Below are 25,409 nucleotides of genomic sequence, written 5' to 3' on the forward strand. Positions count from 1 at the left end.
GAAATCGGAAAAAAAAAGTGTGTGTTTTGACCTTTGGTGTTATTTTCCAACCTTTTCTCTTTTGCCTCAGTCTCCTCTTTGCATAGTGAGGTTCATTTACTAAAACTGAAGCGTGCAAAATCTGGTGCAGCTGTGCACTGAAACCAATCAGTTTTTTTTTTGTCAAAGCTTGAAGTGGTTGTAAACCAAAGAAAACTCAGCAAAGCAGCAGAACTCATCTGTCCACAGTCTGGTCGGGAAAAGAGCAACCCGTCATCTGTAATCCTCCCCACTTTGCTACAGTAAAAAAATCAGACGTCTGCAAAACAAAAAAAAAATGTCACCACGCCCCCTCTCCTGTTATTGACAGACTTAATAAGGAGAGCATGAGTGAAGGGTGTGGGTCTCCCACGGCCTGACTGAGCTTGAAGTGCCTGTACTGTCACTTCCTCCCTGTTCATCTCCTCTGGATCTGCACTAGCATAGTTGCCAACATTACCAAGTTGCTAGTCACATACATGTACATTTGACAGCTGTCTGGATAAGACCTTATCCATGAAAGGAAGGTCTGTCACGGACAGTTAAGCAGCTCGCCCTGAATAAAGTGAATTGGCGTCAAAGCAGAGGTGCTGCAGGGCGGGGAACACAAAACACAGCACATGAGGCACACAGATACCTCCTCCGGCTCCCCCCAGTAGTAGATGTGTAGCTCCTCAGTACTGGGCACTCAAGGAAGTCAGGTGTGCCTTCCTGGTTCTGTGATTGGTCGGCACTTGTGAGGTGGTGTGGCCAGCTGATGGGGTGATCGCGCCAGCCTGCCTGGAGCACGGTGTGGAGCGCTGTGTGCACACAAGTCCAGCTGCCGTGTGTGCTGTTAAACAGCTGTAGGGAGAAATCGGCAGTGGACACTCCCACGGAGCATCAGGCAGTGGACACGCCCACGGATCAAGAGTTATTCATTGGCCTGTAACAGGAAAAAAACAAGGAAATACTGAGGTACACATAATGCGCTTTTATTGTACAAACTAAAGAGAAGTGAGTCTTTGATAATTGTTGCACAACCACTTTAATTGAACAAGTTGAATTTAGAAACAAATTGGTTTCTATGCAGAGCTGCAGCAGATTTTGCACTCTCCAGTTTTAGTAAATCAACCCTATTGCAGAAACACAATGGGGTTGATTTACTAAAACTGGAGAGTGCAAAATACTAGTGACTTAGCTGACTACTTCACACCTTCTTGAAATTTCCTCTAAGCGACTCTACAATTGAAGTTTCAGTAGTCTCCCTGTTACCTGCAGCTACCAATAATACTCTATTAGAGCTGCACGATTCTGGGAAAAATGAGAATCACAATTTTTTTGCTTGGAGAATAAAGATCACGATTCTCAAAAACTTTTTATTTCAAAGATTTACAACCTCTGAGCAAACAAGATGGCAATAACATAAGCCATAATACTCTTTGCTTCAGTCAAATTGAAAGAAATATAATGAAGAACAATGTAATGTGAAATAAAGGAATTACCATTACATTAAAAAAAACATTCAGGTATTATTTTAGAGAAACCGATTTAAAGATTCTTCGCTAGAAACGCGAGCCTATCAACATTTTGTGGCTTCAGTGCAGAACGGCGACAAGAGACAATGTTTCCCCCTGTGCTAAAAACCCTTTCAGAAGGGGAACTGGTTGCAGGAATGCAAAGGTATTTTCTGGCCAATGCAGACAATCTTGGATACTGCTCCTTGTGAGTCTTCCGCCAGACTAATGGATCGTCTTCACTGTCAGTGTTGCCTAAGAACAGGTAAGTCTTTAGCTCCAAGTCCAAGGTGATGGATTGTTGTTGCTGTGTGAGGCTGGATCTGGTGGTGGCCCTTCATTTCTTTGTGCTGCATTAAAAAAGCTACCCAAGGTCTTTCGAGTCTTCTTTGCAGGACTGCTACTAGTAGTAGCTGTTGTAGGGAGACTTTCCTTAACTGCTAGCTTCGACATTTCATCTTTTAGTCTGCTCCAGACAGTAGTTTGGTTATCCTCGTTGACGTAAGTCATCTTAAACCTGGGATCAAGGGTTGTGGCTATGTCGAGGAGGTCTTGTGTTCTTTGGTCATTATATTTTTCCTCCAGATACCCCATGATGTTTGATTTCATTGTCCGAATAAGATCAGAGTCCTCTTCCTTAACAGCCAAAACAGAAGACTGAAATAGATGGAGAGCAGGTTTCACAGAAGAGACACTGACATACTGCTCTCCTGAAAGAGCATCTGTGAAGTCTGCCAGTGGGGTGAGAGTCTTGTCCACAGCCTCCAGGACCTTTAGGTCTTGCCATGTTGGCAAGAGGTGTCTCTGCCTAGATCCCCACCTTGTCGGACACTCTGTCTTGAGCTTGTGGTCTGGTAAACAGAGTTGTCTTTGTGCCAGAGAAAGCTCCCTCTTCCTCCAACTGTAGCTGAAACACCCGACAAGCTTTTTGCACAAACTCATAGCACGCTCAATTCGTGGGTCCTTCATTGCATTCTCTATTGCGAAAATGAAGCCTATGGCCAAAACACTGCAGTCGTGTCCAGTGATTTATGGATATGGCCTTTACTATGTTGGTTCCATTGTCTGTAGTTATGCACACAAGAGTTTCCTCCTCCAATTTCCAGTTTATGAGAGCATCCTTTAATCCCTGCGCTAAAGCTTCACCAGTGTGGTCCTCAGGGAAAAACCCAGTTTGTAGGCACCGACTTTTCATCTCAAAATTATCAGTAATGAAATGGATCGTTAAGCTCATGTATGGTTCCATTGCTCTGCTGGACCATAAATCTGAAGTTGCTGCAATATTAAGTACACTGCGCAATTCTGTTTCAACATTTTCATGACATTTGTTGTACAGAGCAGGGATTCCAATATGTGAAAAATAATTACAAGAGGGCACGCAATAGCGCTTATCAAGGGTACGAATGAGTTTTTTAAATCCGTCTTTTTCAGCAGTGGTCATGGGAGCCATATCTTTAGCCAGGTGAAATGTGATTGCGTCCGTTATTTCTTTGTACCTGGTAGAGGTTGTTGGGTACGGTGTTGCATTGAATATTGTTGATTTAATTGATGTTTGTTTTGTCTGGTTGCAGGTACTTTGTGATTGATCGCCAATTTTTTTTTTCTGTATCGCATCATACAGTTGTACGTGGTTACGTTTCAGGTGATTAAACAGATTGGTGGTGTTAGCCTGTGGTGCAGAAACAATGGCTAAACATTGCTTGCAGAATATGGTTTTCTGAGCATTATCATCTGGCTTGAAACCGAAATAAGCCCACACTTCAGAATAAGATCCTTTTTTCAGTACAAAAACAAGGTCCGTGTTTTTATCAGACTGACTTGCGCATTGCTCTGCCTTTGTGGCCTCTGCCTCACTCATTATTCTACTCTTCTAGCTCTCTCTCTTAGTGTTCAACTGGGTGCGGTGGACACATGTACCTAAAAAGAAGACAAAACGAGAGCACACACTGTCATTTAAAAGGCAATAAAACAAAAAGTGTGTTTTTATAAGTCAGCCAATAAACCTGGCGGTGTGATTTTTTTTTTGTGTGGAAAAACAACATTTTCATGAATAAAAAATCAAAACACTAAAAAGTTAGCCCATTTTTTGTTGTATGATGTTATGCCGTTGCCGAGTAAATAGATACCTCACATGTTACACTTTAATATTGTGACACTCATGGTATGGCGACAAACTTCAGTACTTCAAAACCTCCTTAGGCGACACTGTGACATGACTGGCTAATTTTTTTTTTTTTTTTACAGAGTATCTGTTTAGAGTTACAGAGGATGTCTAGTGCTAGAATTATTGTTCTTGCTGTAATGTTTGCGGTGATGCCTCACAATGTGTTTTGGACGTTGTTTATACGGCGAGGCTTACGTATGCGTTCACTTCTGCGGGGATGGGGGGCAATTTTTTTTTTTTTTTAATTTGTTTTATTACTTTAACAAATTATATATAATATATATATTGTATATATGTTGAGAGAGAGTTTTTTATATATTGAGAGAGAGCGAAAGATTTTATATATATATATATTGAGAGAGGGGGAGACATTTTATATATATATATATATATATATATATATATATATATATATATATATATAAAATGTCTCTTCCCTCTCTCAATAAATTATATATATATATATATAAAATGTCTCTTCCCTCTCTCAATAAATTATATATATATATATATATATATATATATATATATATATAAAATGTCTCTCCCTCTCTCAATATAAATATATATATATATAAAATGTCTCTCCCTCTCTCAATATAAATATGTGTGTGTGTGTGTGTGTGTAAAATGGCTCTCCCTCTCTCAACTCTCCCTGATTTCTAAAAAAAAAAGTAAAGCTGCTCACGTTTGCTCAGTGCTGCAGCATGCAGCTGCAGTCACGCTTGTCCCCGGGACTTCTGTGAAAAAGATTACTTACCTGACCAATCACATTCTTCTGCTGAGTGACGTCAGCATGCTGGCTCTGACGGCTTCCCCTCCGCTCTAACACAGGGACAACATCGATCAGTGTGCCGCGGCGCGACGGGTGCTTTTCAGCTCGATCGTCAGAATCGCACAAATCCGGAGTTGCGATAACGATTCTCCGCGATTAATCGTGCAGCACTATACTCTATTGACGGGATTCAGTGGTGTTACCTGCAGCTACCACTAATAATCCATTGACGGGATTCAGTGGTGTTACCTGCAGCTACCACTAATATTCCATTGACGGTATTCAGTGGTTTCCCTGTTAGCTATTGCTACACCAGAACTTCCTTCTTATAATGGTGGTGCAGATAATTCTAGTACTGCTTTTCTTCTGACTATACTTTCTGGTAAAAGAATGCTTTCAGTATGAGTCAATGTGTTTTCTCTGTGTGATTTAAGCACAAATTGAAAAACGAACTTTTCATTGATAACTAAACTTTAAATGTAGACTTTACGAGGCATAGCAGACTTGCAGCATCTACTTTGTATAGCTATATGTACTAACTGAGCAGAAAACGAAAAACATTCTTTTAGTAGGATTTAAACTGAACCAATTGTCGGTGCTTCCTCTAATACCTTTTACTGTTCTTACAGGACCTTCTGGGAGCTGCTTTGTCAGCTCCACTGACTTCTTACAAAGTTATCTATGCCCTTCCTATGCTTACCATCAAAGAAGACAAAGGTAAGGTTATTACTCATCTATTTTAATAGATCCACTATGGAATAATTATCTAAGTAATTGATGCTTTCTGCTATTATCTGAGAAGAGGTTTGTGTTATCTTCCAGGCACTGGGGTGGTAACCAGCGTCCCTTCTGATGCTCCAGATGATATAGCAGCCTTAAGAGATCTGAAGAAGAAGCCGGTTAGTTTCTAGTCATTTTATGTTCTTATGGTAACTTGTCAGATATCAAGTGTGCTCATTTACTGACACAAGGGCTAATGGGTCTCCTTTAATGCTGGAGGAATGGACTGGAAGGCAAAGTCTTTAATATTTGAACAAATATTAGATTTAATTTTCAGCAGGGATCTGATTCAGTGTCAGGGCTGTAATACATCTTCATTGTTCTTCAGGATTTAAAGGCCCAGGCTAACATTTTAAATGAATGTGTAATTGCAATACAATTTTGCTGCAGGTAAAATCAAGGAATGCTTCAGTCACATTGTTTACATGTATTTCTATTTTTTTGCTGTCCCTTTTTGAAGGCACTCAGAGTGAAATATGGAATAAAGGATGAAATGGTATTACCCTTTGAGCCTGTGAGTATATAACATTTAGTTTGTTTTTTCTTGTGTAATAGCTATACATACCCATTTCCAGCAACTAATTTCTGCTACATTATTTTGGTGCTATACAAGAACATAACCATTATAAAGGAAGAAAAAACTGCAAATAATGCAGTTAATATAACTAACAAACGTGATAGGCTGACAAGAACTATTACATAAAAAACATGCTATGGGAGTGTAAATAAACCTGTACCAGTCTATAATCAATTGAACAGCAATATTGCACAACAACAACTTTAGGGTACCTGCTTTTATTTTCTTAGCACTGACCCCATTGATCTGCTTACCAGGTCCTCGATGTAAAACACAAATATCCAGGCATGACACACAGCTACATGCACATTTTATCTATATCATGCGGTACTCAGTAACTGCAGCGGCTAAATTTGAACACTGTTACATGGAGGGTGGGGGTCTGCTTTCAGACTGTGTATTTGCATCAGAATTTTAAGGGTGCCGTAGTGGCAGGACAGAGAGGCAGGTTGACCTAAATGGTTTTAACCAATTGCCTATATTTGTTGAATTATTTTCTAATGATTCTTTAACCATTTCCCCCCACCCTATAGTCAAATGACGGCGGGGCGGGACATTTGTAGTTCTGGGTTGACATCATATGATGTCCTCCTGGAACACGCTTTATGCACGTCCCACAGGCTGTGCTGCGGCATGATCTGTAACCTGCTGTGTCCACTGGATGACTGATCAGTGTACCGGCCGCTGCCGGTACCATGTAATTGCTGTGACCAGTCACAGCAAATCACATGACAAGTGTACACAATGAATGGCTTTGATTCATGGCATTTATTGTGTACTATTTTGTTGATCTCTGTGATTGGTCACATTGATCATATGGTACAGACAGGGCCAATCACAACCTATCAGTACTATGTGATTAACTGTGGCTAATCACAGCTAACCACAGTAGTAAACATGAAATGAATCCATTTCATTCAGTAAAAATGGTTGCTTATAATAGTGAAATTCACTGATATATGCAATCACAATGTGTAAAAAAAAATAAAAATCTTGCTCTATTTGTGTGAAAAAAAAAATACAAATTTCACATGGGCGCAGTGCTGCATGGCTGTGCAAATGTCATTTAAAGTGTTTCAGAGCTAAAGCTGAAAATTTGCCTAGACAAGAAGGGGGTGAAAGTGCCCGGTACTGAAGTGGTTAAAATGCACCTTAGGCTGTATGTTTATTTGTTCTTCTCTCTTTCTAGGTGCCAATCATCGAGATCCCTGGTTATGGAAACCTGTCTGCACCTCAGGTCTGTGATGATCTGAAAATCCAAAGCCAGAATGACCGGGAAAAGCTGACTGAAGCCAAAGAGAGAGTCTATCTGAAAGGATTCTATGAAGGTGTATGTATACTTACAAGTTGTAATTCTTGTACCCATATATATATTCCCTAATAGATAACCATAATGTGAATTAATGTTTACGTTTGTGCTTGCTCTCCTTAGATCATGTTGGTTGCTGGATATGAAGGACAGAAAGTGCAGGACGTCAAAAAACCTATCCAAAGGAAAATGGTTGAAAATGTAATTTTAACCTGCTTCTGCTGTGAATCTGCAAAATCATTGGAACATTTGGGAATACGCATTTATATTTGCTTTGACACTACTCCTGTAGTAGTTCTTCATTATTTTATATATATATTTATACTTTCATTGTCTCTTGCAGGGTGAGGCTATGATTTACATGGAGCCAGAGAAGCAGGTGATCTCCCGTTCTGCTGATGAGTGTGTAGTATCCCTGTGTGACCAGTGGTGAGTACATTGTTGACTTACAACTGTTTTTTATTCTTCTCCATTATATTTTACATTCATTAACGCAACTGTTTATTAGAGAAATGTTTACTGTGCTATTGCTGACCTTCCTCTGAAAATGTTAGTCACCTCGTTGCTTTTATGCTCTTTCTATTCAAAACATTCTTAGCAATGACTACAGAGCAAGTCAGATCTCCTGATTCACATACTTGTTCCAAGTCAGTATGAGCATCAAAACAAAGCAATTAGTGGTTTCAGAAAGTGATCAGCAATGCAGCCTATATATATTTTTTTCATAGTTTTTCTTGAATTTACACTTAGTTTTATTGAAAATTATTTGGAGGATTGTACACCATGACCCTAATTTTCAGTAAGGAAAATAATTATATGTTTTTACTTTTCTGCTTTAAATGGACACTCTCACCAAAATGAGAAAGAAATAGAACTCTATTACTGTTCATTATTACAGAAAAACACAAATGTCTGACTATAGTGAAATTGTCTATTATTTTGCAAAGGTACCTGGACTATGGTGCAGAAGCCTGGAAGACTCAGACTAAAGGGTGTTTGGCGAACCTGGAAACGTAAGCCAATTTTATATAGCTTTTCTTGAGATGTTTTTTTTAGTCTCAAAAGGTTGATTGTCATCATCTCTTCTGAAGGTTCTGTGAAGAGACCAGAAGAAACTTTGAAGCCTCTCTTGACTGGCTACAAGAGCATGCCTGCTCTAGGACGTATGGTCTCGGTATGTAGCGTTACCTCAAACGATCTTCCATAATAAAAAAACAGTAGTAGTACAACACTATAACAATACAGCATTAATAAACAATATATGGGGCTAAAGTGATCAATTCAATAAATCTTAATAGGGTTCTATAGTGCACCTCCCCCTTCCTTATTCGTGCTGTGATAAGACAAGCCAACCCCCAACCCCTTGTATAATAATTTTTGAATGATATTGTGCACACACATGTATATCAAGCAATATGTATGCTCTCCATTGTACTATAATACATCTCTCCTGAAACAAATATATAATTGTCCAAAATCCAATGTGCTTTAAAAATTCCACTTTTAGTGCCGTATTCACTCTTGAGCTCTTCCTCCCTGTGTCTCAAACGCTCACCAAAATTTTAGACTCCTAAATGAATAAATGATCAATCAGCGCTTGTTCTGCTTCTGATGACATCCATATTATTGATTAAACGCATTGGGTGAGACCTTCCTATGTCACTTTTGCTGATTGAAATGCACATTTGTGTTTCACAGACTGCACTAGAGGGTCTGGCTGACATTTCATTACACAATATAAGTGCATGAGGATTGTTAATAAAAAATGTGGGATCACACTATTTCTTGAGTTCTCAGTGTTTTTTGGTGGCTGGCATGTTAGAGAGGAGGATATTGATCTCTGAAGGTGTGGATAGAAGGCCATTATCTGGTTTATCTGTGGTTGGAGAGATATCTACAAAAAGATTCCCAGGATAAGGAAAACAAGTGCTGGTTGACCCACTTATTCATTTAAAGTGGTGTTCCACCCAAAAGAAAAAAAATACATGAATGTGCCTAAAAAAAAAATTTTAAAAAAATTTGGAATTTTTTTTTTTTTTACTCACCTCTAAATGCCTGTTGCTAGGGGGTCCCTCGTAGTCTGCCTCTTTCAGTGCCTGCGCTGGTGATATCACTTCCCCTTGGCACAGGAAGGGCTCAGCTCTGCTCCCTCGCTCTTGTCAATCATCTGGGACCCATTACAGGTCCCAGATGACTGAGCGGCCAATCACGGCGCGTGGTGCCGCTCGCGCATGCGCTGTGGGTGCCCGGCTGTGAAGCCACAGCCCGGCACCCACAGTTGCAATTCCGGCGCCGCCGAACGGAGGGGGAGACAAGCGGGGCTTCGATCCCCCGCATCGCTGGACCCTGGGACAGGTAAGTGTCCAATTAAGTCAGCAGCTGCAGTATTTGTAGCTGCTGACTTTTGTTTATTTTTTTTTTTTTTTTAAATGGGAACCCCACTTTAAGTACTCAAAATTTTTGGTGAGTGTTTGAGACATGGGGAAAAACATTGTGGATATGGCACTAAAAGTAGAAGAAGGTAATAAAGCACATTAGACTTTGGAAATCATTTATTGGTTTCACGAGAGATGTATTATAGTACAGTGGGGTACATGCATATTGTTTGATATACATGTGTGTGCACAATAACATTCATAATTATAACACAAGGGGTTGGTGTTTGAATTGTTTCACCCCGTAGGGGCCCCTACTATTAAGCCCCTATTTGGCAAAACATGTTAGAGGGAGTTTGCCCATGGGTGGGAGAACAAGCTGAAGCCAGTTTTTTACTAAGTGGGGCTCACTATATGCCGAGGCAATGTGTGGACAGCCATTTTGCTGCAGCTAAGGGTATTGTAAGTACCGTATTTCCCCGAATATAAGATCTACCCTGAAAATAAGGCCTCCTGAGACTTCGGGAAGGGCTGCAATATAAGCCCTACCCCGAAAATAAGCCCTAGTTTGAAGTGCTGGTAGAGTGCTGGAATCTACTCTGTCGCAGAAATGTATAATGCAGACTGTGTGTGTTTGGATATAATTGTGCCAAGTACCTTCGGAATAGCCGCTCGCCGATCAGCTGATCTGCTGCTCTACTCCCAGCTTTCAGTGGGGGATATCGCGCCCCCCCCCTGCAGTGCTCGGAGAGGGGAGGAGAGGTCTGGCGGGCTAAGGAAGTGGCGAGCTGCGCTCAGCTGATCTTCCCGTCTCCAAGCTGTCAGCGGGGGGATCTCGGGCCCCCCTCCCTCTGCAGAACTCTGGCGGGTCACGGAAGCACCCAGCGGTGCTATAAGAAGGTATGTAGCACTGGTTGGATTGTAGAAACATACACTATTTGCATTGTGTGATACTGTAATGGAGTGGTTTCTAGTATTTTACAAGCACTTTTCCACAGGGGATTCCTGACAGGCAGCGAGAGAAGACAGCACATGGCATGATAAGACCTACCTCGAAAATAAGCCCTACTGTGCCTTTTGTTGCCAAAATTCATATTAGACCCGGGCTTATTTTCAGGTAAACACGGTAGGAACAAAGATACAGGATATATTATTAAGCTTTGCTGTAATAAACAATAGTCATGATGTTTAGATTTTTAATGCTTTTTAATGTTAATGTATTGCACCCGTTGCTGTTGCAGGATCTCGCCTGCCTTGGGATGAGCAGTGGCTGATTGAGTCTCTTTCTGACTCTACAATATACATGGCCTACTACACAGTTTGTCATCTCTTGCAAGGAAACAATCTTAGTGGCCAAGGAGAATCTCCTATTGGCATCAGGTAATTTGCATCAATTTTTATTTTGATAGTATTTCTCTTCATTTTTATTTGAATAGTGCTTATTTTTTTGGGGTACCAAAACAAAGGGAGAAGCGTGCACAGGCTCTGGTACAAAACCTTTTATTAAATGAGAAATAAAATAAATACACTCACAAACAGATTTGGGCGTTGGAATCCACAAAGGTGCATCTCTCATCTGGATGGCTTCCTGCCGTGGGCTCACAATGTTCCAGGGAATAAGATGTACTTGTCACCGTGCAGCCGCCGACAAGCTGCACACTGGCCTCTCTCCCTCAATGGAAACTCGCTGGCTGTATACTATACAGAGCCGCCTTCCGTGTCACGTGACCTAGAGGGCTAACAGCTGACCGAGTGCGTGTATGGTAGCGTGTGTGGTTGTCAGGACTACGCATTTCAGAGGGCGTGGCCTCCTTTCTCAGCCCCCCCCCCCCCCCCCCCCAATTGTGTTTAGCTGGTTAGTGGGCATGTGTGACTCTATAGTCACAATGGCTGCTCAGATGTGATGAGGAGGAAATGCGCAGCATAGAAGCTCACTGAAAACTGAGCATGTGAAGAGCTGCCTATTCTGCTCTGCAAAATGCCAACTGCAAAGGTGACATGGACAGAAGGGGGAGATAGAGAACAGCAGTATCCACCAGTTTTTTGGACTAATGGGTCATATGTCCTCTCTTTGGGAGGTTGGAGATTGAGAAAAAGTTGTCATTTCTGAGCACTGATGGAAGGCGTTGGATAAATCATATGGGATTAATACCTTTACTAGTTCCTCTATAGTACATACAGTGCCTTGAAAAAGTATCCATACCCCTTACGTTGTCATGTTACAACCAAAAACAGAAATGTATTTTATTGGGATTTTATGTCATAGACCAACACGAAGTGGAAGGAAAATGATAAATGGTTTTCAATTTTTTTTACAAATATCTTAAAAGTTTGGTGTGCATTTGTATTCAGCCCCCCTGAGTCAATACTTGAACCACCTTTCGCTGCAATTACAGCTACAAGTCTTTTGGGGATGTCTCTACCAGCTTTGCACATCTAGAGTGAATTCTTTGCCCATTCTTCTCGGCAAAATAGCTCAAGCTCTGTCAGATTGGATGGAGAGCTTCTGTGAACAGTAATTCTAACACATGAATATGCTTTGATTTAAACCATTCCATTGTAGCTCTGGCTGTATGTTTAGGGTCATTGTCTTGCTGGAAGGTGAACCTCCACCCCAGTTTCAAGTCTTTTGCAGATTCTAACAGGTTTTCTTCTAAGATTTCCCTGTATTTGGTTCCATCCACCTTCCCATCAGTTCAACTTCACTGTCCCTGCTGATGAAAAGCAACCCCACGACATGATGCTGCCACCACCATGTTTCACGGTGGGGATGGTGTGTTCAGGGTGATGGGCAGTGTTAGTTTTCTGCCACACATAGCTTTTTGCTTTTAGGCCAAAAAGTTCAATTTACTAATAGTTGTCCTGTGGACAGATTCTCCCACCTGAGCTGTGGATCTGCAGCTCCTCCAGAGTTACCATGGGCTGCTTGGCTGCTTCTCTGATTAATGCTCTCCTTGCCCGGCCTGTCAGTTTAGGTGGACTGCCATGTCTTGGTAGGTTTGCAGTTGTGCCATACTCTTTCCATTTTCAGATGATGGATTGAACAGTGCTCCATGAGATGTTCAAAGCTTGAGATATTTTTAGAGCTGCAACTAAGGATTATTTTCATAATCGATTCGTGGCCGATTATTGTTTTGATTAATTGGTTAATAACCTTAAAAAAAAGTGTGGTGTATAATTTTAGTTAATATGTAAAGTTTAAAAAAAAGGTAATTTATTCTTAAATATCTCTATGCAGTTGTAAATATAAATAACCAACTATATGGTTAGGGAGCAAAATATCTAATCCACTCTGAGAATAACAGACAGAAGAGATATACTGTATATACTATTAGAAGAGATATACACAATTAGAGGGTATATACTATTAAAGGGTGAATCTGGTAAATATCATCAGAGATCAATTTTTTTTTATTAAAACAAAAACAATGAATGTCATTTTAAGAACGTTCGTTCGATTTTCTAATCGTTAGTGGGGTCAAATCGATGTTCATTTTCAACCACAGTGACGGGAAAATTCGGAAATACAAAACTTAGTCAAAGGAATTTTCAGACAGTGTATGTGGTTTTCCTTCAGAAATGACATTCATCTTAAAAACAGAATGTTATAAACAAGTGAAAATTTCAAACAACTTTCTTTCATTCAGCGAATGTACAAAGATTTTTCTGAAAATTGATCGGTGTGGCCAGCATAAGGCTCGGTGCACACCTATGCAGTTTGCTTTTGATCTGTTTCTGCAGTGCTCTTTGCGTGGCGTTTTTGATTTTTGTGCACGTGATTTTGCTGCGATTTGCATTTTGCTTTTTTTTTGGCCAATTTGTTGTTGGGCAGATTAAAAAGCACAAATTGCTGCAAAAACGCATTACATGCTTTTCTGCAGCTTCTCTATTGAAGTATATTGAACCAAAAATGCACCGTTTTGCGTGAACGTGTCTCATTGGAAACCATGTAAATGAACTGCAGTGCGTTTCTGCAAAAAGCACCGAGAAACACATAGATGTGAACCAGGTCTAAGACGCTTAGTAACATAATGGGGTTAAAAAAACGAAAATCGGCCCTTTATAGTACAAAAAAAAGCAGATAATCACTACTGTAAGGGGTTAATTTTTTTACTGTAGAGCTGTGAAAGTAATATTTACAGTAGCGATTATTTGCTCTTTTTGTACTATAAAGGGCTCATTTTAGTTTTTCTTTAACCCCATTATGTTACTGGCCGATTAATCGATTATGAAAATAGTAATCGATTAATTTCATAATCGATTAATTGTCGATTAATCGATTAGTTGTTGCAGCCCTAGATATTTTTTTATAACCTAACCCTGCTTTAAACTTCTACACAACTTTATCCCTGACCTGTCTGGTGTGTTCCTTGGTCCTCATGATGCTGTTTGTTCACCAAGGTTCTCTAACAAACCTCTTAGGGCTTCACAGAACAGCTGTATTTATACAGAGATTAAATTACACACATGTGGACTCTAGTTATTAATTAGGTGACTTCTGACGGCAGTTGGTTCCACTGGATTTTAGTTAGGGGTATCAGAGTAAAGGGGGCTGAATACAAATGCACGCCACACTTTTAAGATATTAATGTTGAAAACCAATTAACATTTTCCTTCCACTTCACAATTATGTGCCACTTTGTGTCTGTCTATCACATAAAAGCCCAATAAAATACATTTACATTTTTGGTTGTAACATGACAAAATGTGGAAAATTTCTATGAATACTTTTTCAAGGCACTGTATGAACAAATGAAAGGTAGATCAGCCAATTTAGATACTTGGCCTGCTCCATGTCATACTTTGCACTACATACTGATGATCATGAATATTGAAAATAATATACTCCTGTGCACACCCTTAAAATAAACTCAGAAAAAAACATGCTTGTGCAATATAACAAATGTGCTGCTGCTACAATTTATAAGTGTATCACACACTTAAATAATCAAGAATATAAATGAAAAGTGATTTAGCGCTACACTTTATCCAACATGTAGTTAATGCAAATAAATAACAGAATACCAAAACCATCAAAACTATAGTTGGAGTTCACGTGTATGTGTTAAATTACAGTCTCTAATCTTCCATTATTTCCGATACAAAGAAACACTTCGTGCAGTAAATCCCTTCACCACTAGCAGCTCACCTCAAATTTTGGATATGCCAAAACTGATTGAAAACTTGTATTGATATGGTCCACTCAGGGATAAACTCCATAAGATACAGCAATGAGGCCCATAAATAAATGCATTAAATAAATCGGAGTGTTTTCCATAAAATGTCACTATTTATTGATTAAAAAGCTGAGAATACACTCACAATAAAAAGTGCACTACCACTGGTGCACTACAGAAAAAAACACATAAATCCACTTTAAGATCACCACTGGAGGCAATTATATATGAAGGCTTCAGCTTGTTAAACAATTTCCATATATGATATGATCTTTAACACTGTCCCCTTAAGTTCTGGGTTTTCTTACACAATTCCTTGGCATTTTCTTCTGCCCTTCTCTCTAGAGCTATCATCCTACGTCACCAGCTCTGCCCCTTTACGTGTTCATCAGAGGGATAGATGGTGATCATAGCTATAGAGCTTTTTAAAAAATGGTTTGTTAAACGGCTACTTATTGCTTGCATTTAATCCACAGGCCAGAACAGTTGACCAAGGAAGTATGGGATTACATATTTTTCAAGAGTGCTCCATTTCCACAATCTACCATTCCCAAGGAGAAACTAAACAAGTTAAAGAATGAGTTTGAGTTCTGGTATCCAGTAGACCTGCGAGTGTCTGGAAAAGATCTTGTCCCAAATCACTTGTCCTATTATCTATACAACCATGTGGCTATGTGGCCTGAAGACAGGTGGGTGTGGCTACTACAGCATTACTAAATTATTATTGGCCATCGAGAAAAGGGGTGTTATGGAAAATAAAACCTAGCAACTTTCTCTTTGATTGTGAACCATTTTACTTAACCGCTTCAGCCCCATTTTTTGCTATACGGCACTGCGTTAATTTAACTGACAGTTGTGTGGTCGTGCAATGCCGTACTCAAATACAATTTATCTCCTTTTTTTTCCCACAAATAGAGCTTTCTTTTGGTGGTAATTGATCACCTCTGCAGTTTATTTTTTGCGCTATAAACAAAGAGTGACAATTTTGTAAAGAAAAATTAAATATATTTTTTACTTTCTGCTATAAAACACATCCAATAAAAAAATGTAAATAATCAATCGATTTAGGCCAATATGTATTCTACATATTTTTGGTAAGAAAAATCCCAATAAGCGTATATCGATTGGTTTGTGCAAAAGTGATCGCGTCTACAAACTATGGGATATTTTTATGGCATTTTTATTTATTTTATACTAGTAATGGTGGTGATCAGAGAATTTTAGCGGGCCTGCGACATTGTGGCGGACAATTCGGACACCTACAGTGATCAGTGCTAAAAAATATGCACTGTTACTGTACTAATGACACTGGCAGGGAAGGGGTTAACGGGCGATCAAAGGGTTAAGTGTGTCCCTAGGGGGTGTTTGCTAACTGTATGGGGGATGCTCTGACTGGGTTAAGACAGAGATCCGTGTTCCTGCTTAGCAGGAACACAAGATCTCTCTCTTCTCCCCTGTCAGAATGGCGATCTGCCTTGTTTACATAGGCAGACCTCCATTCTGCCTCTCTGGGGAACAATCGCGTGTGGCCGCGGACATTGGGTCGCCCCCCCAGTGTCTATTACAGGAAACGACGTACAGGTACGTAATTTCGTGCAATAGAGCTGACCTGCCGCAGTACATCTGCGGTAGGCGGTTGGCAACTGGTTAAAGTAGAACTATAGACAAAACTTTCTCTTTTTCATTTTGGATAAAGCAACCTGTCAGATTTTTTTTTTTTTCCCCCCCATCTGTGTCCCATTGCGGAGATTTACCTTCACTTCTTGACCCAGAGCCAAATGGGAAGTGAGAGGAAACCCCTGCCATTTAAGGAAAATACTTGGGGGCCCCCCAGCTCACCAGATCTAGTGTCCCCTATGAAAGATTTCCCTTCTTACTTTTCTGGGGACAACCCAAAATTTGGGATTTCTTTTACTTTCACTTTCAATAATAATGGTAAACAGGACAAATAGAGAGGGTGACTCTCCTTAGCAGGGTCACTGACTGCAATAAAAACTGACACGCTTTCTAATCCCTCTCCACTCTATCCAAAATTAACAAAAATAGTTTTAGTTTTAAATGGGACTTATACAGGTAGAAATATCAGGGCTGCAGTTGCTGTCATATTTTTTTTTTTTTTTTTTTTACGTCCCTGCTTCGGTACATGGTAAGTGAATGATTTGGAACAAGTATGTGCATATTGGGTGTCTGAAGACAGCTGGTAAATTCTTTTACAATTCTATCACATGATTTAAGACGTGCATGGCTCTTTTTGTCTAAATGTTTTTCTGCAGTCTAATTTAAATATTACATTTTTTTGTTTCTTTTCCCTAAATTAGTGGCAAATGGCCTGTAGCTGTCAGAGCAAATGGACATCTTCTACTGAATTCAGAAAAGGTATGATGGTATATTTGCTGGATTGTATATTATGGATATAATTGCAACATAAATCACTTACATTTTGCTTTTTATTGCTTTTCCAGATGTCCAAGTCTACAGGAAACTTTCTCACATTAACTCAGGCAATTGACAAGTTTTCAGCAGATGGTTTGTGCATTTTTATATTTTCTGCTTCAACCTAAATGAATACAAATGCAGGATTTTTTTTCTCTTGTTGCTCATTGAGAGACACAGTACTACATGTAATATGCTCTGCTTATTATGTTATCCTCTGCTTAGGGGATTGCCACTAACGTAGTTGGCATCACCTTTCTAAGCAGTACATTCATTAATGGGGAATAGCACCAACTGATTAGCTTCAGTGTATCTAGGAGGATGGAACTATGGATTTTTGCTGATCTAGCTTTCATTTGTTCATATATACTGTAGAGGAACTTTGTAAATCTATTAACCCAATGTAAGCTCTAACATAGAATTTACACAAGGACTAGACTCCAGGCTTTGGCAAGCAAACAGAGAGGTGAGCATGGAAGGTATCAGCGGAGGGGGGGTTGGCCTATCGCTATAGTGAAATACAATTTTCTTATAGAATGGTGCTGGGCTTTGCAACATACATAACTCAGGTTAATGGAATACTTTTTTTCCATGTTTGAGCTTATCAGCAGAAAGTAGGCTGGAACCCATCTACTTTAAAGTTTAGCTCCTGGCAAAAAAACTTTAAATGTATCCGCAGTAACCCCAAAGGATATAAATCCACTTTGTGAGCACTAATTGCCTTTGAAAACCCAGATATTTCCTTCTTAAAGTAGTAGTGACATCATCATGGTGTCCTATGAAGGGGGGGAACCAGCAGGCCCACCCACTACAGACTGACTGCAGAAAACTCCAGGGGGGTGGAGACAAGACCATTTGCACGGGGAAATAGTGGCAGGTCTTATACAGGTCTTATACAGAGGAAACGTCTCATGCTGGATTACTGCACAACTGGAATAAATACACAAAGCACACCAGGATTCAAGTAGAAATACAAATGCCATTTATATTTAGACAATATTTTCTTATTCTAGAGTTCAGCTTAAGTGTAGGGTCATACTTCTGCGGGTGTGGGACTGCTTGTAAATCGCACGCTTAGTTGCACCCGCAGCAAAAATGCACCACTGTTAGCATTAATGGCACCCGCACGCACTGGAAAACACAGCATATTTTCCCAAGCTGGGAGCCACATAGAACTATGTGGTTTCCCTGCAGCAGCGATTTTGATCTCATATTTAAGAGGTCCTGTCATGCTTTTTTTCTATTACAAGGGATGTTTACATTCCTTGCAAAAAGGAATAAAAGTGACCCATTTTTTTTTAAAGAACAGTGTAAAAATAGAAAATAAAAGTTAAAATAAATAAGAAAAAAAAAACCATTTTAAACGCGCCCCGTCCCGCCGAGCTTGCGTGCAGAAGCAAACGCATACGTGAGCAGCGCCCGCATATGAAAACGGTATTCCAACCACACATGTGAGTTATTGCCACAATCATTAGAGCGAGAGCAATAATTCTAGCCCTAGACCTCATCTGTAACTCAAAACATGCAACCTGTAGAATTTTTTAAACGTCACCTATGGAGATGTTTAAGGGTAAAAGTTTGTCGCCTTTCCACGAGCGGGTGCAACTTTGAAGCGTGACATGTTGGGTATCAATTTACTCGGCATAACATTATCTTTCACAATATAAAAAAAATTGGGCTAACTTTACTGTTGTCTTATTTTTTAATTCAAAAAAGTGATTTTTTTTTCCAAAAAAAGGTGCGCTTGTAAGACCGCTGCGCAAATACAGTGTGACAAAAAATATTGTAATGACCGCCATTTTATTCTCTAGGGTGTTAGAAAAAAAAATATAATGTTTGGGGGTTCTAAGTAATTTTCTAGCAAAAAAAAAAAACTGTTTTTACCTTGTAAACGCCAAATATCAGAAAGAGTCTCAGTCCTTAAGTGGTTAAAAACACTACAGTGGAATTCAATTTCGTTGCCATGTTTCTGGAACAACTGACTTCCTGGATTGTAGTTTTTTTAAAATACAAATTTAACCATAAAAACACTACAGCGTGGAGTTAACACTTCTGAAATGTTGCTTAACCAAGGCAGCATTCCATAAATTTGCCAGCCTTGTATGCCGTTTTGTCTCTCAGAGCACCATCTTTACAAGTATGGACTTCTGATGAATGTTAGTCACAGGTTCTTTGATGCCTGTTTGTTATTACTGTGTCAGTGTTGAATTATGACAGTTGAATATTACTGGTATTTCCCAGTCTTGGCTGCTGAAGGCCTGAATAATATGCATCCGCCCTTTGCATATCACTTGTTACTATGTTACATGTATTAGGTGCATTGTGAATAGTAAGTTTTGCTTGTTGTCCTTCAGGCATGCGTCTTGCACTTGCTGATGCTGGAGATACTGTGGAAGATGCCAACTTTGTGGAAGCCATGGCTGATGCTGGTATTCTCCGGCTGTACACATGGGTGGAGTGGGTTAAAGAAATGTTAGCCAACTTCAACAGTCTAAGAAGTGGTTCGAGCCATACATTTAACGACCGTGTGTTTGAAAGGTATGATTTAAAAATGAAAATGTATTTAGGGCCCCAGCCCTCTCGTAAACATGGATGCATACCACACCCTCCTGTTTGTAGCTCATTATACCGGACTTGATGAGCTGCAGTGCACCAGTAGAAAACCTAGCTCATGTCACTTTAAAATGAGGGGAGGTTGACTCTAGTAGAATACAGCTGTCTGATTGCTTTCTGAGACCCTCCTGGTCTGCACTCCCTTAGCTTCAGTGGAAGGCAGGTAAGACATCAGGGGTCTAAAAAGACCCTTATTTCTCATTAGAGAGAACATGTTTTAAAAATAATATTTTTTTTTAAAACAGCTTACCTGTAAAATCCTTTTCTTTTGAGGTACATCATGGGACACAGAGCCTCAGTAATAACTGATGGGTTATAGGGTATCACTAGGTGATTGGACACTGGCACACCCTAACCAGGAAGTTCAATCCCCTATATAATCCCTCCCCTTACAGGGATACCTCAGTTTTGTAGCAAAGCAATATAAGTGTATTAGAATAGGGGCAGGACCTCTGTGTCCCGTGATGTACATCAAAAGAAAAGGATTTTACAGGTAAGCTGTTATAAAAAATCCTATTTTCTTTCTCGTACATCACGGGACACAGAGCCTCAGTAATAACTGATGGGATGTCCCAGAGCAATGCTATCTGAGGGGAGGGGAACCATAACCAAGTAGGGTGCAATCAGACCTGAGGACCCTGTACCGCTGCCTGCAGCACACTACGCCCAAAGGCGATATCCTCATGCCTTCTCACGTCCACCTGATAAAATCTGGTGAATGTATGGACTGAAGACCAGGTTGCGGCCTTGCAGATTTGAGCCATAGAGGCCTGGTGATGCTCCGCCCAAGAAGCACCAATAGCCCTTGTGGAATGTGCCTTAAACTGAAACGGAGGAATCTTCCGTTTCAAACCGTAAGCTTGAATAATCATTTGTCGAATCCATTTAGAAATGGTAGCTCTTGACGCTGCCTGTCCTCTATTGAGACCCTCTGGCAGCACGAACAGAACATCCGTCTTGCGAATTTGAGCAGTTGCTTTCAGATAGGCCCTGACTGCTCTTACTACATCCAAAGAATGTAGTGACCTTTCTTCCGAAGAACAGGGATCTGGAAAAAAGGAAGGCAGAACAATATCTTGGTTTAGATGAAAATCTGAAACCACCTTCAGTAAAAAACTAGGATGAGGGCGCAATACCACTCTATCCTTGTGTACAATCAAATAAGGCTCCTTACAGGAAAGAGCTGCCAATTCTGATACTCTTCTAGCAGAAGAAATGGCTACCAGAAAAATTAACTTTCTTGTCAATAAGACCAAAGGAATTTGACGTATTGGTTCAAAAGGCTGTTTCTGTAAAACAGACAGAACCAAAATTTTTTTTTAAACAAAAGTAACTTTTATTGAGCATAAAAGAAAAAAGTATATCAACACACGGGTGAAGTTAGTGCAACATGCACTACAATTACGGATTAGTCCAATTGACATATATAGCATACATAGCATTAATGGCATCGCAGTACAGCTGATACATACAATAAAATGGTTTGTGGTGTGGAGAAGCAAGCTTACATATTAGGGTCTGACAGGCAATAAGATGGAATATAGCCAAAAGTAGGGAGGGGTGAAGGAGGGGTTAATAAAGTCAGCACAGTAAACAAAAGAATTAGTTCCTTGCATCACTAGTGGAGGTATCCTCAAGCCATCTATCCCAGATTTTGTGAAAGACAGAACCAAATTTAAGTCCCAGGGGTTTAGGGGCGCCTTATCTGGAGGGTTAAGACACGTCACCCCCTGCATAAAGTTTTGGACCAAAGAATGTGTAGCAAGTGACCGTTGAAATAATACTGATAAGGCCGAGACCTGGCCCTTGATGTTACTCAAGGCCAGCTTCATCTCTAATCCCAATTGTAGAAAATCAAGAATTCTACCTATGACATATTTTCTGGGATGCCAACCCCTGGATTCACACCAGGATACATAAGCTTTCCAGACTCAATGATAAATTACTCTGGAAGTTGGCTTCCTTGCATTGATCAAGGTAGATATCACAGGACCTGAAAGCCCACGACTCTTCAGAATGTGGGTTTCAATAGCCAAACCGTCAAATTTAGCGTTTGTAAGGCAGGATGGAACCCTGAGACAACAGGTCTGATCGTAACGGTAGGGTCCACGGGGAACCCACCGTCATCCTTACTATTTCTGCATACCAAGTCCTCCTGGGCCAGGCGGGAGCTACCAGCAGTACTGACTTCCTTTCTTGCCTGATCCTGCAAAGAAGTCGTGGCAGTAGCAGAATAGGCGGGAATGCATAAATCAGTGAGAACCGATGCCACGGAATCACCAACGCAAGCGTTGGGATGCAGAGACCATTCCCCTGGGAGTAACTGCTGGTGACTTAAATAGTCCGCCTGCCAGTTCTCTATCCCTGGAATGAAAACTGCCGATATGCATGGCACCTGCTTCTCTGCCCAGACAAAGATCTGGTTCACCTCTCTTTGAGCAGCTCAGCTCCTGGTGCCTCCCTGGTGATTGATATAAGCCACTGCTGTGGCTTTGTCGGACTGGATCCTGACTGGGCAACCCTGTAGCCAGAGAGTCCAGGCTCTTAGGGCTAGATATACCGCACGGATCTCCAGAATGTTGATGGGTAAGGTCCTCTCGGTTTTGGAGCATACCCCCTGGACCGCAGACTGTTCCAGAACTGCTCCCCAACCCGAAAGACTGGCATCCGTTGTTACCACCGTCCAGGTAGCCCATAGAAAGGATTTCCCCTTCTGCAGGTTTTCGGGTATTAACCACCAATTGAGGCTCTGACGCACCACATGAGGCAGGTGCATTGGAAAGTCTAATGCCTGAACCTTCTTGTTCCAGGTCGACAGGATACTGTGTTGCAGCAGTCTTGAATGAAACTGAGCATAGGGAACTGCTTCGAATGAAGACACCATCTTTCCTAGCAGCCTCATACAAAGGTGGACAGAAGGCCCCTTCTTGGTCCTGACTACCAGAATCAGCTCCCTTAAAGCCGTGATCTTTGCCTGAGGTAGAAAAACTTTCTCCTGGCTTGTATCTATGATCAGACCCAAATACTCCAGTCTTCTTACTGGTTTTAGGAAAGATTTTTCTAGGTTGAGAATCCAACCTAGGTGTTCCAGATACTTGACTGTGGTCCTCAAGCTCGCGTTCAAAGAGGCTATCGACTGGTCTATCAAAAGCAGGTCGTCTAGGTATGCTATAACAGTTATACCTTGAGCCCTTAATCTGGCCAGAGGAGGAGCCAAGATCTTTGTAAACACTCAAGGTGCAGTGGCTATCCTGAAAGGCAGAGCCACAAACTGGAAATGGCGCCCTCCTATCTTGAAGCGCAGGAACTTCTGATGAGCAGGAAAAATGGGCACATGCAGATATGTATCTCTGATGTCTATCGATGCCAGAAATTCTCCTCCCTGCAGGATGGAGACTACTGTCCGAATTGATTCCATGTGGAAAGACCGAATCCTTAGGAATCGATTCAGATCCCTTAGATCCAGAATGGGTCTGACATCCCCATTTGGCTTTTGGACCGTAAAAAGGTTGGGATAGAAGCCAAATCCTTGATCCTTCGTGGGAACCACCATAATGACCTTTTGCGATAAAAGCCGCTCTAACGCTAGAAGGAGCGACTGCTTTTTCTCTGGATCCCTGGGGACATTTGACCTGAGGAAACGAGGAGAGGGAAATTCTTGGAACTCCAGTTTGTAACCTAAGGTTACCATGGAGATTACCCATCTGTTCTGGAAGTCCTGCCAGAGCTGTAGCAGTCTTCCCCCCCACTCGAGCGAGCGGGGGCGCCCCTTCATAAAGAGGCTTTAGTGTCTTATCTAGTAGACTTCTTCCCCCAGGACTTCTTTTGTCCCTGGGGTTGACTCTTCTTTCTTGACCCAGACGGAGGAGGCCGTCGCGACTGCCTGGAGGCTGATGCCCCTGGCGCTGGGGAAAGCGTCCATTTGAAGGAGGGACGCTTACTCTTTCTCTTAACAGGTAAAAGAGTGCTTTTCCCACTAGAGATCCTTTGGATATAGTTATCCAAGTCTTCTCCAAACAGCCTTGCACCACGAAATGGAAACCCAGCCAGGAGCTTCTTACATGGTGCTTCAGCTGACCAGTTTTTTAACCATAAGATTCTACGCATATGCACCAACCCAAGTGAAAGACGAGAGGTTTGCATGATAGAATCTCTGATGGCGTCAACAGAAAAACATAAGGCCGCTGGAAGGTTAGCCAACCCCTGGGCCTGCTGTTCAGGTAAAACTTTGATGGCCTGCTTAACATGGTCTCTTAAGTATTGACAGACTCCAATCGCTGCTACTGCAGGTTAAGCCACTGAGCCTGCTAAGGCGAAAACCTCTTTCAACAGGGATTCCATCTTTTTATTCACAGGATCCCTGAGCATCTGAGCATTGTCTACAGGACAAGTCAGACTTTTATTTACGGAGGAAATGGCGGCATCAATGGCCGGTATTCCCCACATCTTAATAAACTTTTCTTCCATAGGATAAAGTGTTGAAAACTTTTTCAGTGGAAAAAAATGTTTATCTGGGTGATCCCACTCAGAATAAAGGAGTTTTTCAAGTAAATTATGAACAGGAAAAGCATGTGCTGTTTGAGGAGGTTTCAGTGACCCCAACGAAGAAGAGGGTTTTTTAACTGATTCAGATACGGGCAACTTAAATGTGGAGCAGACCAATCCAGCAAGGATCTGCACTAAGACTTTCTCATCCTGAGAAGCTGCAGAGGGCCCTTCTCCACCTGATTCCTCTGAAGAGGAATCATCCGTCCCATTCCGATCCTCTGAAAGGGATTCTTCTCCCCTATCATAGTCCTCCTCAGCCTGAGGGTCCTGGGTAGCAGAGGAAGGCCTAGTGCGTTTTATTCCACTGAGTGAAGATCACGGTCATTAATGGTTGAGGAAAAAACCTCCTGCGTAATATATACAGGCGCTGAAGTGCCAGAAGCAGGTATAGCCCCTGACCCCAACGGCTCTCCCTGGCTAGCCGTCCCTGGCCCCTCAGGGGGGGGGAGGATGCTGCAGACAGGGGGCCCTCAGAACCCGAAGGAGATCCCCTAGAGCCTCTGGTTCTTGGGGTATTTGAACCTCTTCTACCCATAGTGCAAAGCAACAAGGTGGAGCTCTGTGTCCCTCCAAAGGCTGTGTGCACCTATAAAGCCTTGCAGCCGGCAATGTGGGCGTCTGAGGACGCTGAGCTGACGCCCCCCCTCGCGGTTTTCAAACAAACGAGAGCTTCCCGCGCAAGCCGACCCTCCGCTGGATAAGCGTGGAGGAAGGCTGGGGGTGGAGAAGGAAGGAGAGTGGCCAGCAGTGATGGGGCCTGCACCTGGAAATGGCGGCGGTGATAGTACGGTATACTACCTCCTCACAGACCACCTGCGGCCCCCTATTTTGGGGGGGGAATATCCCTGAGGAGAGCCCCCCATCCCATCCTACCTGGAGCTCGGCTGGAGGAGCTTGTGCAGCGTGAAACACTGAGACAGACAATCAGCATGAGAAGGTATGTGCTCTTGGCAGCCCCCGGTGGCGACAATAGGCATAGCATGCATTTACCTTAAAGGAGAAAACCTACTAGAATTAAAAAATTCTGTGGAATCTCCCTTACCTTATCCAGCCGCAGGGTTCTGTTATACAGACCCAATCTGCACCTCTCACGGTGGGCTCCGTTTGAAAAAACCTTCAAAGACTGGGGCCCCCTACGGATAGG

General features: G+C 41.5%; 1 protein-coding gene across 1 annotated transcript in view; it reads left to right on the top strand.

The window, feature by feature from the left end:
• LARS1 (leucyl-tRNA synthetase 1) overlaps positions 1–25,409 on the top strand; it is a 94,911-nt gene that overhangs the window by 35,982 nt on the left and 33,520 nt on the right. The window contains exons 11-23 of the mRNA XM_073620626.1: positions 5,083–5,170; positions 5,276–5,352; positions 5,694–5,747; positions 7,000–7,140; positions 7,243–7,320; positions 7,463–7,548; positions 8,067–8,132; positions 8,211–8,293; positions 10,736–10,874; positions 15,148–15,360; positions 16,990–17,047; positions 17,134–17,197; positions 19,459–19,642. Of these exons, the coding sequence (XP_073476727.1) occupies positions 5,083–5,170; positions 5,276–5,352; positions 5,694–5,747; positions 7,000–7,140; positions 7,243–7,320; positions 7,463–7,548; positions 8,067–8,132; positions 8,211–8,293; positions 10,736–10,874; positions 15,148–15,360; positions 16,990–17,047; positions 17,134–17,197; positions 19,459–19,642 (1,331 nt within the window). The remainder of the gene's footprint in view (positions 1–5,082; positions 5,171–5,275; positions 5,353–5,693; positions 5,748–6,999; positions 7,141–7,242; positions 7,321–7,462; positions 7,549–8,066; positions 8,133–8,210; positions 8,294–10,735; positions 10,875–15,147; positions 15,361–16,989; positions 17,048–17,133; positions 17,198–19,458; positions 19,643–25,409) is intronic.

The sequence above is a fragment of the Aquarana catesbeiana genome, linkage group LG03, assembly GCF_042186555.1.
Source record: "Aquarana catesbeiana isolate 2022-GZ linkage group LG03, ASM4218655v1, whole genome shotgun sequence".
In the NCBI taxonomy this organism is placed as follows: domain Eukaryota; kingdom Metazoa; phylum Chordata; class Amphibia; order Anura; family Ranidae; genus Aquarana; species Aquarana catesbeiana.